This window comes from Falco peregrinus, chromosome 1, assembly GCF_023634155.1.
Source record: "Falco peregrinus isolate bFalPer1 chromosome 1, bFalPer1.pri, whole genome shotgun sequence".
NCBI lineage: Eukaryota > Metazoa > Chordata > Aves > Falconiformes > Falconidae > Falco > Falco peregrinus.
This window is the reverse complement of record NC_073721.1, coordinates 130,679,324-130,696,282: the sequence shown is the minus strand read 5'-3', so window position 1 is coordinate 130,696,282 and position 16,959 is coordinate 130,679,324. Positions and strand designations below refer to the sequence as shown.

At 47.2% G+C, this 16,959-nt stretch overlaps 2 protein-coding genes across 6 annotated transcripts in view; both read right to left on the bottom strand.

Annotated features, from left to right (window-relative positions):
- Positions 1-100: 100 nt before the first annotated feature.
- LOC129785741 (mitotic-spindle organizing protein 2B-like) lies at positions 101-13,173 on the bottom strand. Of its 4 annotated transcripts, XR_008749936.1 has the most exons (6): positions 12,773-13,173; positions 12,548-12,693; positions 11,889-12,472; positions 10,512-11,232; positions 10,336-10,370; positions 131-368 (listed from the first exon to the last, which is right to left on the bottom strand). XR_008749936.1 is itself a non-coding variant. In XM_055819537.1 (3 exons), the coding sequence occupies exons 1-3, from the start codon at positions 13,156-13,158 to the stop codon at positions 212-214; spliced, it is 693 nt and encodes a 230-aa protein (XP_055675512.1). In that variant the 5' UTR covers positions 13,159-13,173; the 3' UTR covers positions 101-211. The 4 variants fall into 4 exon arrangements, 2 of the variants coding, with proteins under 2 accessions (XP_055675512.1, XP_055675520.1); XR_008749935.1 differs by having other exon boundaries at positions 10,336-11,232; XM_055819537.1 differs by lacking the exons at positions 10,336-10,370; positions 10,512-11,232; positions 11,889-12,472 and having other exon boundaries at positions 101-372.
- SHF (Src homology 2 domain containing F) overlaps positions 160-16,959 on the bottom strand; it is a 40,052-nt gene continuing 23,252 nt past the window's right edge. For both annotated transcript variants that reach the window (XM_055819522.1, XM_055819513.1), the window contains one exon: positions 160-372. In XM_055819522.1, the coding sequence (XP_055675497.1) occupies positions 369-372 (4 nt within the window). In that variant the 3' untranslated portion in view covers positions 160-368. The remainder of the gene's footprint in view (positions 373-16,959) is intronic.

Sequence of the window (16,959 nt, the reverse complement as noted above, 5' to 3'; positions counted from 1 at the left end):
AGGCTTCACATCTCTGTCTTTGTCCCACGTGCCTACAGGTAATCAATCCCTAGTAGTCTGCATTGCCAAAGGAAGTTTAAGAAATAAGGAACAACAGCTGTTTCATGTATTACAAAACATGTTTGCCAGGTTAATACAACACAAGCAGTTTTAACAAGCATGGCTTATATACATTGTATTTTGATGCTTGACATTGGTTCCAAGGCTTTATTTAGGTACTGTTGCCTCCTCCACTGTTCTTTCCAGAAGCTCCTGCTTTCTGCAGCCGGCTTGCACTTGGTTGCCGAGGCGTCCTCTGGGCAGATCCTTCCCGGCTGGTCCTTTCTGCTACAACCTGGGTGCCACTGACAGCAGAACTGGTTTTATTTCTACCTGAATAAACAAAATGCATACATTAATTTTCAAGTCCCAACACCCTACATGTCACTACACAGCATTTAAACTGCAAGCATTCCCTCAGAAATCATGCAGAAGGCAAAACTGTATTAGATGTTGCAAATGTATTCAGCACCCAGCACAGAAAGCAAATTTGTGAATTCAGCTCAACAGGCATCACCAAACCAGGCTGCAGTAGGAGCATTCTTAATTTTCATCAGGTTCTATCTACAAAGCAACCAGCCACTTCGTTCTTTACATGCTTGCTTTCATTTGGCACAGGAACACCAGCTCTGCAAACAGCACTTCAAGAAGAACATTAAGAGCATCTAATGTCTCAGGGCTGCGATAAGTGAATTGACGTGCCACTGTCCACCAGTTTCTGAAGCCTGCAATCACATTACCAGATCAGAAATCCTTCTCTTCATGTCACTTCTGTGACCTGCTCATCAAGTTTGAATTTCCTGTCGTTTTCTAGTATTTCCAGGAGCTCAGGCTCCTACACAGGACCTACTCACAGATTTTCTCACTGTATTCAGAAGATGAGTTAAGTCTTCCATCGGCACAACTGGCCATCTCTAAAATGCAATGCAACAGCAGAGAGAAGCAATGGGTAGAAAGGTGGAAGCTGAAAGAGACAAGGGGCACATAGCCTATCCTGCTGGATTCAGCCAAAGGAGAGAGTGACAGGCTAAGGTGTTCTGCAGACAAGTGACAGGAGGGGATAAGTGAAGGAGACCGGCTTTCCTAGCACTGCAGAGAACTACTTCAGATGAGAAGTAGGACTCGCATTAGGAAAAACTATAAAGGCAGCATGAGGAAAAAATATCACACCTTTTACTAAGATAGCAAGCTCCAAGAAACATCATAAAAAAATTAACAGCAAGGAGGAAACAAACCACAGTAATATAGTGAGCTGCAGTTATGTGCATGCAATTAAAATGAAGAGCGACATTTTAGCAATCACTATCAGAGCAACTTCCAGAATACCATACTCCACACACTGGAGTCTCCATGGGCATGGTCTGGAAATCATAATCTTGGATCATTTGTGCTATTGACTCCAGAGACTGGAGATACGTCTGTTTTACTTATCAAACCACCCTGTCTCCTTGGAGCAGCTGTCTGAGAACAGCACTCAATTGAGAATACCACAAGTTAACACTAGCCAGCACCAGAAAGATAACCTCAGAATTTCCTAATAAAGAGTATGTGGCCCCTTCATATCTGTGAAGTTTGACAGACTAGGGTGGCAGAAGAAATACATTCACTTATCCCAACCAAGTCAGGTGCTCTTGAAAAAGTCTATTATTGTAAACCACACTAGTGATCTACCAGCAGTTATTATCCCAAGCCAACCAGCCCTGCAGTCTTTGCAGCTCAAGCACTTGAAGCAGTTTCACTAATGCAAGTATTGTCCATGAAAACAAACGAATTGCACAAAGGCAATATATGATGTCACAGTATTTGAAAGAAAAATTGGCAGGAACAAAAAGCATTATAGTTTACCATGATGCTTTTAGCAATCCAGGACATCCCTATAGGTGAATGCCCCCCCCTTTCTCACATGCATCTATCCGTTAAGAGTACGGGTTCTCAATCTGTGTACAACAACTCTAACCATGTGCACACACAAAACTCTAATGTTAAGCACTACTGGGAGTCACACCCTTGATCTTCTGACCCAGTTGCAACAACTTGCTGAGAAATAATCACTTTATTGAAGAGAAGCTGTGCGCCGACATCCTCTTAGCCTCAAAATCACAGTAAACCAAACCAGTTAAATAGCATAAGAACCAACTATATTTTTGGAAGCATCCTATCCTGATGCACGAACCAGTCAAGAACGGCTCATGAAGTGCAGAGGACAGGCATGGTTCCTAGGCTTCCGTCACCTAAAGCACTATCAGAGATAACAGATTCAATGTAAAGCACAAAAGAAGTCGAACAACCACAAACTCTCTGTAATTCAAGCACTACGATGAACAAAACTATTCCACCGATATTTTCCTTGGTTACACAAGATGTTCCTATCTTGGATGTGTTTGGCTGTCATAAAACAACTGCAACCCAAATAGCTACAAATACAAGAGACAAGCCAAAAAGAGAGCCTTATCAAATACCTCCCCCCACCAAAAGCTGACTCCAAAAGAAGCAGCTACATGTTTATCTCCTCGAGAGCCAGACATAGTTTGAGAAGAATGGTATATGCATTCAAGCAGTGGCAGAAGCATGCCCTCTGCCTGCTAGCTCCCCCCACTAAAACCAGCAGCATCCACTGTGATCAGTCTGGACAACATTAACGCTGATGATCTCTGAAAAAACCCAAGGCCAAAAAGCTACACATACCTCTAGGAGAGGACTGCCACCAGATACTGAGGCAGGAGTCTGCACGGTGGCACAGGGCAGGAAGACAAAGCTTTAAAGAGCAGAGGGAGGGAGAAGCACCTGCTCGTGCCAAGCAGGAGGCAAGTGAAGACCCATCAAATTCAGGAAAAAAGTCCCAACCCCAAACGTGCTTTCAGAAGTGGAAATCTAAAGCTGTTCCCGTTCAGGCTCCTCTGTACTCACCCTACTGCTTTCCCCAGAAGATCCCTTCCCACCTCTGAGCAGTAATAGGGACTACAGATCTTCTTTCCACTCATAAAAAAAAAAATAAAATAAACAAACTGCTATTGGTACATTTACTTGTAACACAGTCAGGGATATCAAGGCTACAACAATCTCAAAATGTCTCCTGTACTGCATAATGGCAGTCACTAGGGGCTAGAGCAACCACGAGAGGACTTTTAAATTCTCCAAAATCCTGCTCCTGTTTCTGTCTCACAGCAGGCCTTACACGAGGCACAGAAAACCAGCTGCCCTTTCTAGACAAGCACAGACTCAATTTTAGGTGTGAATAAAAACTAAACTTCTAAGAGCGTAAGTCCCTCCTTTTTGCAGTCACTATGTTACCTACAGGACTAGAGACACCATTTGCCCAGTCACCAGAAGCATGCACAGTGATGGGACTCACTTCAAATCTCACCACCTCCTGACCACAGAAAAATCTCAGACACAGCTAGACTTCACTCCCCAAAGCACTCCCAGTATGACTGTGACTCATTATTCTGAATCCTTTGCCAGACTGCCAGGTCTGCCTTGCAGAGTCTTGCTCACATCCCTACATAAATATCACAAGCAGTCCTCTTCTGCAACAAACCAGCAGGTTCTTGGATCTTCAAAGCTGCTGCCATATCCTTAACAGCTAATACACACACTGGGCTCTCTCCTGACCCAACAGCCTCCCTGAGAAGACAGAGTAAAGCAGACAGGTAAGACTGGCAAAATATGTATCGAAACAATTCAGCTGGATTGTTTTGAAACAGAGGAAGAGGGGAAAAATAAGTAGTTTTCACATGCACTTTCCAAAGTAGTTAACTAAGACCTTAAGTACGCACTGAGTAGGTGGTCATTATTTAAGCACGTTTTCTCTTGCAAACACTTACCTGAAAAGAAGGATTTGGAGAAAGAAGAGAACATAAAATAAGTGGACACCTACACAGGCCCACAAATTACCTGCACAAAACTTGTACGTTCCTCTCTTCTCCAGCAAGGCTGTTTCTTTGTAATATGTTAGGTATTCAGCTGCATTACTAGGTATCACTACAAAAGCAAGCCTACATTAACAAAGTCCCTATTCAAGACACTGACAAGCCTCCTTAAGTGCTCAAACACTGTGTTTTAACACATCAGGTAAGAAGCCTCTAAATGAGATGTCTGAAGGTAGATTAAGGTAGAGAGCAGTTCCCCCCTCCCAGAGCAGAGGTCTGCATTAGTCTCATCAATCTGACAGTCCTTTTCCAACGCAACTCCCTGAAGTAATACTTAATTCTCATCCACACGATGGATGGATTCTCCCTTACTCCAGTACCTATGTTACCTTGTGAGGCTGCCAACTTAAACACCCATTAAGTGTCTGATTTAGCAAAGACAAGGTTTTCATCCACCTCTCCTGCTCATTTGAGAGGTGGCTACCCTCAAGGCTGCTCAGCACAACCACAAGAGCTGCTGTCCCATCTACTGACCAACATGAAATGCACCAGCCTTTTCCCTACAAATCCTCACACGTTTATAGTTGCTCCTTAATTTACTAGTTTTCACATTTGGGATAGTCTGATTTCCTCCCCTTCTCTGACACACAGATTACAGAAAGACAAGATGGAGAAGAGGTCCCCCATTTTTCTCAGACAGCACTATACAGTCTGTATTTATAAGATTTTTTTGAGCATCTCTTTGGTTGCTTGGGGCAGAGTAACGAATTAGTTGTCACTCATGAAATCACATCTCATCACTTTGCCACAAAGCCACACATGACAACTCTGGTACTTACAGCATTCCTCTAAATCCCTTTTCTTTCTGTCAGTTCTTGCCCTCACACAGCATGCAAAAGAAAAAAAAGCTTTAAAAACAGCCTGAAAAAACATACTAAAAAAAAAAAAAAGTAAGTTTTGCCAGTGCAGTATTTACCTCAAATACCCAGCAGAGTGGAAACCTAGGGTCAACCTGCAAACCTTCCGTGGGGGAAGCTGACAGGAGAGATACTGACACTGGCCAGAGATTGCCAGTCCTCTCTGCTACCTGCTCACCTTGACAGCACTCCCAGTGCCACCTGAGTCCTGGTTTTAGCTAACCATCCACATTATCTTGCCCATTTATGTCCATCACACCTACAGCACATATAAAAACATTACACAGAACCACTCATGCTACTGAAGGGATCCAAATACCTTCAGGGAATACATCGGCACACAGTATTTTCTCTTGAACTGTGGCCTGTTCAAAAGCTGCCAGCTTCTCCAATGGGCAAAGCCACGAACTCAAAGCTAACCATTTGGCAAGTTTGCAACAGGCTCCCACCATATGAGAAGCACTGCAAAGAACATAGGACACTTAAAAATATGAGTACGGAAGAAGCTTGTGCCTCTCATAATGCATTTTTTTCCCAATTCAAAAGTTACTCAGATGGGAGGAAACCTTTAACAGATTCCTTCTCAAAAAGACAGTAGTGCAGGCTGCATCACAACATCTGATACAGCTTTTTCCTCATTCAAAAGGTAGACTCCATAAAATGAAAAGTTTGTCTAGACTTCAGTTTTCAAAGTACGTTACCCAGAGCAAAATATATTTTCCTGGGAAAAATGAAGCCACCTCTTGGGACTAGGCCCATGTCGCGTCTTAAGCATTCCAAGCTAGACTTTTTGCAAGTTATTCCTGGGACAAGGAAAAAGAAATAAAAGCTATTTATCTGCTGTTTCTGCTGAAGTAGAAAAGACTATTTCACTACCCATCACCTGTATTTTGAGAGTATCAAAATTTATGATGACCTCCCAGGAGAGGAAAGAAGCTGGAACTTTCAACCAAGGGACTGTCAACCATTCAAGAAAGTATAGTACAACTGATCATTATTTTAATCCGTTGTAAAATACCTGACATTAGCACCTGCAATCCACAAAATACTTCACGGTAATTTCTGTACCACAAGATGAGCAAGGTCTATAAACTGAAGCTGTTCAGGTGCTAAAGAAATGCCTACAATACAGAAAAGTTACAATTAAAAAAAATATGTTCTGGAATGGCAGACTAGGGGGAAAGGAGAGGGAAAGAAACAACTCCACATCAGGGATACTCTGAACATAAAACTTCTTGCCCCATCTAATTACAAAGTCCATCATTTCACAAAACAATAATAAAGGCATCTAATTCAAAAGGGCATGTAGGATGAAGATCTTGAAGGTGATCTAGTGGCTCTTTAAGGAATTTAGGAAATCCACTTATTGGAGTGATATTGATGACACACTGAAAAATAGAGTACAAGTGAAGCAACTAAGTAAGAAAATAATGATCAGGACTGTATTAGTCCTTTGATTAGTCCCGTAAGTCACCTACAGATCATTCTACAGATTTTGGTTTGTTTCATGGAAGACATACAGACCACGAAGTGTCTGAGTACAACATCTACAGGTGCATGGCACGATTAAGAACACATTGCTATCAGTTACATCCCATGGATATATTTTATCTACAATTAAAGCATAATAGCCAGTATAACCAACAGAAGAATTCACTGCATGATGTATAAAACCCAGATTAAATACATTTAAGAGAAGTCCTTAGGCAATGCATTATCCTTGTCAGCTACTTTATCTCCTTAAATCAGAAGTCTGTGTTAAAAATCCCAGATAAAGTTGAACCCTGAGATAATGCAAGGCTGAGTAAATGCAGGGTGAGTAGAAAGAGGAACACAAAGCAGCTAGCAGCACCAGCCAGCAGTACCCATGATGGATGTCAGTCACCATGGGCCCTTGCAGCAATAGCTGTCACCCCAAAAGGCTGACCACCGCTGAAGACATAATACACAGAGAAAGTGCAAGAAACAAGAAGTACAAAAAAGGGATAAACAGGGATGGCAAGGGGAACACATAGGGAGGACAAAGTTGGCAGCAAGCTGGACAGAGGGATATTTAGGGAATTAACTGAAGAGCAACACTTAGAACTGAGACCTTGATCATATCTAAACATCTACACAGGAACAAAGTTAAAAATGTGGGGCAGAAAAGGATCTGGGACTCTCAAAAGAGGGTTTTTTTCCACACAGAGAACACACCCTGTAAACCCTTCACTGAGCCCGTGGCTGGTGGTGGGCTCAGTGGCTTTTCCAACAGGCACCTGAGCGTGACAGTTTCATAGGGCAGGAAAGCATTCTGGCCATGGGCTCAGTGGCTTTTCCAACAGGCACCTGAGCGTGACAGTTTCATAGGGTAGGAAAGCATTCTGGCCCCTGCTATGCACAACAGGAGGCTGCAATGTTTCCTTTCAGCCTTAAAATCCACAGATCAAGCTAGAGGTCCACAATGGAGACAGGATTTTGAAAGTGGAACTTATGCTGGGAACACATTTAGTATGAGGAATTAGCTAGGGCAAAGCTTTGGGAAGTAACTTTACTGAAGGCACTTGGGTTGGGGAAGTGGGGAATGCGGAAAAAAAGAGCCGGAGTGCAAAGAGTGAGAGAAGCATCAAAGAATATTCATCAGTCTAGAGAAAAAGAAAAAAAAAAGAGCAGGGCATTGACATATGCATGTCAATAGAGAGGTAGAAAACTGTAGGGAAACCACCAGGTTTGAGGGCTGGCTGATGGGAACAGAAAGCATGGAAATAACCCGTAATAAAACAGCATGTTTAGCTACACAAAGGTAAACTGCACGTAGCTCGTCTAGGCCAAAACTGTCCTAGCGGGGTTGCACGCCTCCTCCCTGCATGTACAGCAAGAAATCACCTGGATATCCTTTATCTTTAAAATCAGCTCTTTCCGTTCCAAAACAACAGCTGTTGAAGAACCATTTCAAATGTAGCTTGCATGAAGCTGTACCCAGCTGAATATGCCAGATGGATGTTCCGATACTCAAACACAGTAATATGGAGCCAGCTATCATGAATTCAGTTACCAGCAAACACAGCTCCATGCAGAATAGCATAGCTATATTCTATGGGGAAATGCAAGATGAAGTCATTCATATTAGACTCCCGGTTGCTTTAGCTGTACAGAAACTGAAATAACTACCAGGGGCATTCCACTCCACCACCACCACCCACCAGTAGTTTTGTTCAGAAATGCTGTAACTGTCTTTTTTTAGCTGCTTTAAAAACCTCCCTGCAACATGATGGGCTGAGAAGCCTAAGCTAGTATCTCATTGTTACTGATAAAACTTGAGCAGAACAGCCCTGGCTAATCTTCAGTGAGATGTGGATTAATTCACCCACTTGTTTGTCTTCTGACAAAGGAGGAAGCATGGGAGAAAGAGCAGATACACAGAGCTGAAGGACACCGTGCAAAGTAGCTTGGCAAGCTTATAAAGGACAATCACTGTTCTTTGTATTAGCCCAAGGAGAGTCCCAGCTACGCAGAGGAGGCATCTCCCATCTCCAAATGCCTGGTCCTGCACGGAAGCCGCACCATCATCTTCTTAAACAGAAGCAGCATCTTCCAAGAAGAGACACCAGGGCCAACAGCAGATACAGCTTCAGTGCCCCTTCCTCAAAGCAGCTCCTAAAGGTAAAGAAGGCAAGGCAAGCCAAATGCTCCTGCAGAACAGATCCAGCCCAGAGGACGCGCCCAGGCACCCTATTACCACTTACTCCACTCCTGAAAAAAAAGACTTGGACTATGCCCAGAATGAGACAGCTCAGTGAATGAGAAGCAACTTCTCTTCAATTTCAGCTAGCTGGCCACTTCTTCAATTTAAGGAGAGAAAATCACTCTGCTGAAGGTATGCTGATTTTAATGGGATATTTACTTCAGCAACACGCTTTCCCCCAAGAGCTACAGTAAAACAGGCTCCTGTCTTCAGCTATAAAATTCAAACCCTTATTAAGCCTAAGGTGGCCTGGTAAAACACAAACAAGGCTGGCACCGATGGCCCGGTCCTGCTTTAGATCATTACCTATTTCCATGAACTGAGAAATCTCTCAGGACACCTGTTTGTTTTCATGACCTTCAACCAGGAGTCCCATTCATCTTTGTCAGACATTCCAGGCACATTGCTCCAAGTCTCTATACAGCACCACTGAGTCTGACATAAGCTAGCCAAAATTTGCATAAAGCTGCAATTAAAGCTGCAGAAGCTTGTTCACTTGCACTCGATGCCCATCTTGGGTCAGGCTGGGCACTGAGCTAAGATAGCCCCTGCTTTGACTAAATCACAGCAAGCACAGACATGTGCCTTCCAACCGAGAGGCTACAGAAACATACCCTCAAGAAAGAGAGCTGCACAAAATATGTGGTCTTCTCAATATTAATGAGATCTTACCAGCACTTCTTCACAGAAATGAAGACACGGGACTACAGTCATGACAAGCCACTGCTGAGCTTAAGTTCTGCTCAAAGAATTTTCTGAGAAAGTTAGTTTTTCAGTGGTGACTTTATTCACAAAGCAATTAGCTGATGTCAATGGGTGCTGGCTGCCAGCAAAGTCACTTGTGCTGACAGAAACTAAAAAGAGAAGTTTTCATTCAAAGTGAGTTATGGCTCAAATTAAACACAAGCTTCCGGAAAAATAAAAAAAACTGACACAGTTGGGGAAGACAACCTTCTGGCAAGATGTGCAAGTGCTGCCCACCAGAATTTGGTCAGGACCGAGGGTGATGACAGAAAGGAAGCCAAAGTGCCCCTTCGGCACCATTACTGAACACCAGCTTGCAAAGACAGCAAATCCAAGCTCAGCATTCAATGTTTTACCACGTCAGCAGTGAACTGTGGCTTGATGGGCAAGATGAAGACATATTCTACCATTGTGAAATAAAGCAGCAATGGGAGACACTGAAGGCCAAACACTGAATATTTACCATGAGCAGCGCAGAGGTAATGCCGTCTTTCTTTGAACTTCACTACACTGGTTCTGAGGGCTTGTTCCAGTGCACTTGAGGATATGAACATGTGGATTTTAAAGCGAAACCATGGAGAGAAAAATCTGGCCAGACATACTAGGACTGCAATCTGACTTGGGCACCATCTCAGACCAGGATATGCTCTGCTAAAGATGTAGAATAAGCACCCCGATTGATGCAGGCACAATGAAATTAAGCTCTGGAGACAGATACTAATTCCTGTAAACACACAGCCTCTCTAAAGTGCTTGCAGCACCTCAGGGTGGTAGGAGGCAATGGTTAAGGGAGTATCAACTCTGCCTTAGGGTTTCTGGCTTTTCCTCTTGGGAAATTTAATGCTGATTAACAAACAAGTTGCCATCTGACCATTTCAAACCTGGGCTGGCCTACTGCTAGCTAAAACTAACTCATGGCAGTGGCCCAGTGCTAGGGAAAAAAATATAAATCTCATTTTTACAGGAAATACTACACAAACAGCATACATGACAGAACAAAAGCTACTCCAGATTAACAGACAGACAAGAACAAAAACCTTACCAAAGTTCCTTCATAGTTTGAGCGGCTCATCACACCTGAAGCACCAATGAAGGAGGAGAAGAAGAGAGAAAAATTTGACAGCATCTTTTGTTTAAAATCACTGCTTTTTTTTGAGATGTTTCAACGTGGTACCGAATAGCATGCTGCTTCTTACTTGAAATATTCAAGTGCCATACCTCTCTCATTTTGCTCAGGAAAAACTAGTCAGCCGGCGTCTTCTTTTTCCCCTGTGCATATTTAGAGTCACTTCTCAATCACATGTGAGGCTGTTCTCTGTACCACAACCAAGTTCTCTGCAGGAAATTCTTAATCAGCAGCATCTCTTGAGAAAGGGGAACCTGTTCATGGTGAAGCCCATGGAGTCCTGGCCACTTTATTCATGAACTCGAATTCCCATTTGGACTTTAGCAAACTTCCTCAGAGTTCCCGTGCAGCCATGCTCAGTTGCTCAATGAAGTGAATCTCACCCACCTACCATGTGGGAATCTACACCAGAAGCAGCAGCCTCTGCTACTGTGAAGGTGCCTTGGGTTGTGGCATCATCACCCTTACCCTAAAATTGACTGCTTATAGCTGGTCACATGAATCTTGCCTTTCAACTTTACTTTCTATAGCACTTACCACCAGATGTGCAACCACAGCCATGACAATGAACACCCTGTACCACCAAGGCAGCCTCAGCAGTGAGGCTAGACTAAGCGGTACTACACTATCACGACAGGAAAACTTTACTTTCCCCTCCAACCCTGCTCTGGTTACCTAACTGCAAAGCTTGCCTTTCTTGACCCATTCTCTGTGTTCTCAGCACAGTCCTTGCTGACAATCACTTTTCAAAGTTTTGCCTCTAAACTCATCATGGTCAACAGAGACCCATCAGCTACAACAAGAGTTTTCACCCTGAAACAGAGAAAGGGAAGGAGAACAGGCATGACAATACAAACCAACTTGACCTCATCCATTTCTAGGCTCCCGCTGTGTGAACAAGCACACCCATGTTACTGGTACAGGAGTGCTGAGGACGTGCAGCAAGCTGAGCTTTCAGCATGCAATTTTGTTCTTGGCACCACAGACAACGATCACAAAACCTTGCTGTTTTGGCCACTGCCCCTTTCTACTATATTTCTGAGCACAAAAGAAATAAGAGCGTTTCACAGTAACTTCAAGCTTAGTGACAGTGGACTTATTCTAGCTACCTCTTTTAAAATGTTTTGGAAGTAATCCACAGAAGTTGTGAGCTATCAGCCAAAAGTCCATTCAGTAAGTTCAGGGAGTAAGCAAAAGTTTTATTAGAAGTGGTTTGGAATAAAGTTTTTATATATATATATATATATATATATATATGCCACAACTCCAGGTCTACATTTGTTACTGTCCACAAGATTAGAGCAATAATGGAAAATAATTACATTCAAAAGCAACTGCTATTTTAGCCAACAAACCCACGCAGCTTCCCATTTCAACCACCTACATACCATCTGCCGGGCGTGCAAACCCCCGGACAAGCGACAAAAGCTGCACCGGGACACAGCAGAGGAAGCATCACAGCTCCTCACCTTTTCCAGGGATTCCTTATGTACCAGGAACTTTTTTCAGTTAGATACAAGCAACGCACCACTGCATGATGCTGTGTACGAAGGGCTCTTTTTGTCAAGGGCTGGTAGGGCAGAGGCAGGAGGCTGCCACACCCAGCCCAAGGGACTGCAGCAACCTCCCCCCCGGCATTCCGCCCGGCTCCTGCGCGCCCGGCCCCCTACGCTGCCTGAAAATAACAAAAATTCGGAAAAAACGAGTGCGGGCAGCAGGGAGGGGGCGCGGCGGCCCAGGCCCGGGTGTGGCGGTGCTCCCCCTCCGCAGGGCCCCGTGCAAAGCCCCGCCGGGCCCGGCCCCGTGGCTCACACCGAGCGGGCCCCCCGGGGGCCGGCCGGGCCGCTCCTCGGGCCCAGCCGCCCGGCCCGTGGCCCCCTCCCCGCGGCGGGGCGAGCGGCGCGGCCGGCGGGAGGCGCGGGGGGGCCGTGGGGGAGCGGCGGGCAGGCCGCGGGCAGGCCCCGGGGGGGCGGCGGGCGGCCCATGACCCGCGGCGGCCGCAGAGCCGAGGCGGGGGCGGGCCGCACGGGCGCCCGGCCGTCCTCGGGGGACTCTGCGCAGGGAGAACACGGGGATTAGGGCCCGCCGCCAGCCCGCCGCCCTCTGCCCGCCGCTGCCCGCCGCCTACCTCGGGTGTCGGCGGGGAGCGGAGCCGGCGCCGCAGGGGCGCCGCCCTCGAGTCCCGGCGGCAGCCGCTGCCCGGCGCACATGGACTTTAGTACCTGGAAGACGGCGAGCGGCGCCACGTTCATGCGCAGCAGGTCCAGCAGCACCCTGCGGGGACACCCGTCAGCGGAGGTACCGGCACCGGGGCCACCGGCGGTCGCCATCGGCGGTCGCCCCCGCCACTCACCGGAACACCTCTGGGTCCAGTCCGCTACCCGCCGCCTGCGCCAACTCGAACAGCTCCCCCTCCTCCGCGCTCAGCAGCTGCTTCCGCCGCAGCCGCGCCTCCGCCATCGCCGCCGCCGCCATCATCCCTCCTGCTGCCGTCTCCGACATGGCGGCGCCCCCTCCCGGCCCCTTACCGCACCGCCGCCCCAGCAGCCCGCGCTGCACGTCCCGGGCCCAGGCCCCTTTCCTCCTGCCCGCGCGCGCCCGACAGGGGACAGCGGCGCTCCAGCTGCAGCCGGGGCTGCCCGGCGGCCCCCGGGCCTCCTCCGTCCGAACCCGCTTCGGGCTCCCCGGCAGTCCCCCGGGGCGGCTGCCTGCGGCCTGGGCCCGTAAAGCGGCGCTCATGGGGGTTTCTGGGTGTCCTCCCCAGGCTGCCCTTCAGATGCACTGTGCGTGCCTGCCTTTGCCGCTTCCGAGGCTTACGGGCCTCCCTCCGGCTCCAGGCCCGGCCCCAGCTGGCTGGAGGGGACCTGCCGGTGGCCTCCCGTACCTCTCGGTTTAGTTACACCAGCCGCCTTTCCTCAAAGCAGGCAGCTGCCCCAGCCTTCAAATCGGAGGCCTCGGTCATCATCCACCAGGCTGTGGCTCCCTGCACCAACCCTTTTCAGCTGCTTTTCCACAAGCTGTCACACTTTTAGCTGAGAAAAAATGTGGTGGGTTTTTATTCCTACAGGAATAGACACGCTAAGTACATGGTGGAGGAGATCATGGTGAGGATCCTGAGCTTTCCCTGTGTCCACTTCTCTGTGGGCAGGTGGACATGTCCTTGATATAGCCAGCAAACAAGGACAACAACCTCACTCCCTTGCTGGATTTCCACTTGTATTTTTCCCACTGGAAGACAGAAATAGCTGGTTGTCCTCATTGTCATGATAATTTGGGTGACTTTTCTTTGTGTGACCATCCTCTGCCCCCAAAGTGATCCAGATCCTGTATCACGGGGAGCAACTCTGGATTTTGGGTTTAATCTCCTGTCCCTGGACAGGGGTAGGGAATGGAGCTAGTGAGAGACAACAGGAGCGCTTTGGGCCACGGGCAGTGGAGCAGATTTGGGTGCAGAGAAGCCATATGTGCCAGCTGCCTCATGAAGCTACAGGAAGATAATCACCTGTGTTTATACATCCCAATGTCCACCTCTGCCAGGCTGCAGCATCTCTAATGCGTTTCAGTTCCCAAGCCAGCAGAGACCATCTGGCATTGTATGGGGAAGAAAACTGGAAATCTGGGTCTTGAGTGGCATCATGGTGAGGAGACGTCAAGCTGAGATTGAAGTTCCTCCATCTAAATGGAAATGAGCATCACCTCCACCATCGAGAGAGGGGGGGAAACATCTCTCCCTGCTCCCCCCATCCCAGCACATACAGAGGCTATGGACAGACCAGCTGCGCTGCTGAATGGATAGCAGAGCACCAGGGCATGATGGAGGGATGCCCTGCCCCCCTCCCCTGGCATCACCATGAAAGACCCCATCCCATCCCTGCATCAAGCCGCAGGAGAGAGATGCTTCTGCTCCACACCCCAACCAACCTGCAAATGTGTCGAAGTCATCACCCGCCACCAGGTGACTGGACCTTGTGTCCTGATGGTTCAGCCTTGGTAACAGACAGACATTTACTGCAGCTGCCAAAATGGGAATGAGATGTACAATGATAAAAGAAGGATCTTGCTGCTAATGGCCCTGAGCAGGACCAGCCCAGCAGGGACGATTATCACCGTGATGATAGTGGGAGCAGCTGCTGCCAGTGTGAATTACCACATTGTCTGCGGGGCCAACAATGCCAGAGCCACAAAGCTTGAGGTCACCCTGAATGATGGATGGACTTTCAGAAGGACCCTCAGCTGAGTGGGGCAGTGCAGTCTGCCATGCAGAGGGCACTGGGCAACATCCCTGTGCTTGCTCTCTTGCCTGCTGTGGTGTATGATGTGCTGCTGCTTCCTTTGGGACTGAATGGAAGTCAAATAAATGCAAGGGCAAGTGCCCTCACCACATGGGTGATGCACTCTCCAGTCCTTCTTGGTCCCACCTAGAGCACTTCCCCCAGCCCATGGTGTCTGGGAGCTCAGCTACAAGTCACAGCAGAAGAGGGCAAGATGTTTTTTAGCTCAGCTCCTCTATGGAAAAAAGGAAAACCAGAAACCACATTCCCTATGACAAACTGGAGAAGTCTCAGTTTGTACCTCCTCCTTTCCAGCCCCAGCTGGCAGCTCTCCCTGCATGCTCTGGTCACCAGCATCACAAATAGGGCTGGAGACTTTCCCAGGGCAAGGGATGGGAGACCCTCCCTCTCCTGTGCTTCCATCACAGGCTGCTGTAGGCCATGGCTGTGGATCATGCCTTCCTCACCTTTCTTGGTGTAGGCCTGGATGGGCACATTGTGCACCTTCTTCAGGTGACAACACTCTTCTCTGGACTGTATGGTCTCTTTTGCCCACTGAAGGATTTCTGGGGTCTCTGGTATCCCAGTTTTCCCCTTTTGCTCTCCCAAGCCAACAGGTCAATAAAGTCACTGGGATCCCATAAACATCCCCTGAGAAGACCTCAGTTACTGGAGCTGCAATCTGGGTAGCACCTAGGACTCTGGCTTAAATGACATTTGGTGGGACACTGGGTCTTCCTGCCTGCCAGAGACATCCTCCATTACCTCTGGCAGGACTTTAACACCTAGTCACCACACAGCCCATGGTTTCCATAGCAGGACAGGAGCTAGGACAGCCCAGGATGGTAGTGCCAGGCTGCATCTCAGCCCTTGTAAGATACAGTTACAAGAGGGGCTGAGCAGATGGGGGCAGAGGAAGCTCATACAGTCTTTGTGTGCAGAAGGAAAAGGGATTTAGGAGCAACACAGAACCTGCTATCTTTACCATAAATTACCTGCCAGAGTTGGGGGTTGCTCATATGTCAAAACATGATGCTAGTGCCTTGCACACATGCAGAAAGCACCACTGCAATGTGCCTATCCAGGCCCCGCAAGGCACCTGCATGGGAAAGCAGATGATGCACATGCAATAAAGCAGGATATTATGAGCACACGGAGACCACACTGTGCCACATGGAGTGCCCACCCCATTGCACATGCAGTAAACACAAGACTGCTGCATGCACAAGGGGAAAATCAGGCACTGTTCCCCTTGGAGAGGGGCAGTGGCATGCATGAGAAATGACTTAAAGTGCTCTGCATAGAGGCAAAGAGATGATCTTGAGCCTTCCCCATAAATCAGGACACACTGTGCACAGAGAAAGCACACTAAAACAAGACATGGTATGAATTTGCAGAGTGGTAACCGTTAATGCGTGCAGTAAATCAGGATGTGCTGTGCATGCACAGAGAAGGTGTAACACAGTAAATTGTATGGACATATAATAAAAAAAGTATGGACAGTAAATCACAGTGCACTGTACATGCACAGCAAGGCTACCCTGTACAGGAACAGTGACAGAGGACACACATGGGCAAAGAGCCCGTCAGTCGCATGCAGGCACAGGTCAGGACTTGTGTGCTGCCATTTAATGGGGGGAAATTCATCATCTGTACATTTATCCTGGAAATTAAAAGAAAGACTTGTAGCTGTGCAGGTCATTAAGCTGATCAAGATGTGAAGGACAGAGAATGCCTGATGCATGACTGCTATATGACAACATGCTTTGAATGCATGAGATGAGGGTCAGCCCAGAGGTTCTGCATGAGATCCGGGAGAAAAAGAGCAAGGTCATCTCACTGTGAAGGAAGAACCAGATTTAGGATAACCTGGATATGGCTCAAATAGCAAACAAATGCAGCAGATAAGCCTCCCACATTCAGAAAAGGGAAAAGCAGGATTAAAATATATCTAGACTTTCATACCTTTCAGAGTCTTTTTTGAAGGAAACCCAGCTTCAAGATAGGAAGGCAAATGGAAACAGAATTTATCACATTGTCCCAGTGGAATGTAATGATTCTTCTGTGGTAGTTAACTTAGACAAGGTGATACAGCATATTTAGGCTACTTAGATTTAAGGAAAGATTTTGATTTGCACCGAGCATGCACCACTTCCTAAAGCTGGAAGTAATGGGTATGGATAAAGCAGAGGAAGAACCAGCTAATAAAGTAAATTATGGGTTGTATTAAAATGGGTGTCTCTGAGCACAGAGATGCTTCTCGCACTGT

What these genes read in the sequence shown, in the direction of transcription:
- LOC129785741 (XM_055819537.1), bottom strand. Translation starts at nt 13,158, where the DNA reads ATGAGCGCCGCTTTACGGGCCCAGGCCGCAGGCAGCCGCCCCGGGGGA. An exon ending in CTGGACCCAGAGGTGTTCCG is followed by an intron (nt 12,694 to 12,772) that starts GTGAGTGGCGGG and finishes GTGTCCCCGCAG; the next exon opens with GGTGCTGCTGGACCTGCTGC. An exon ending in GCTCCCCGCCGACACCCGAG is followed by an intron (nt 373 to 12,547) that starts GTAGGCGGCGGG and finishes TTGTTTATTCAG; the next exon opens with GTAGAAATAAAACCAGTTCT.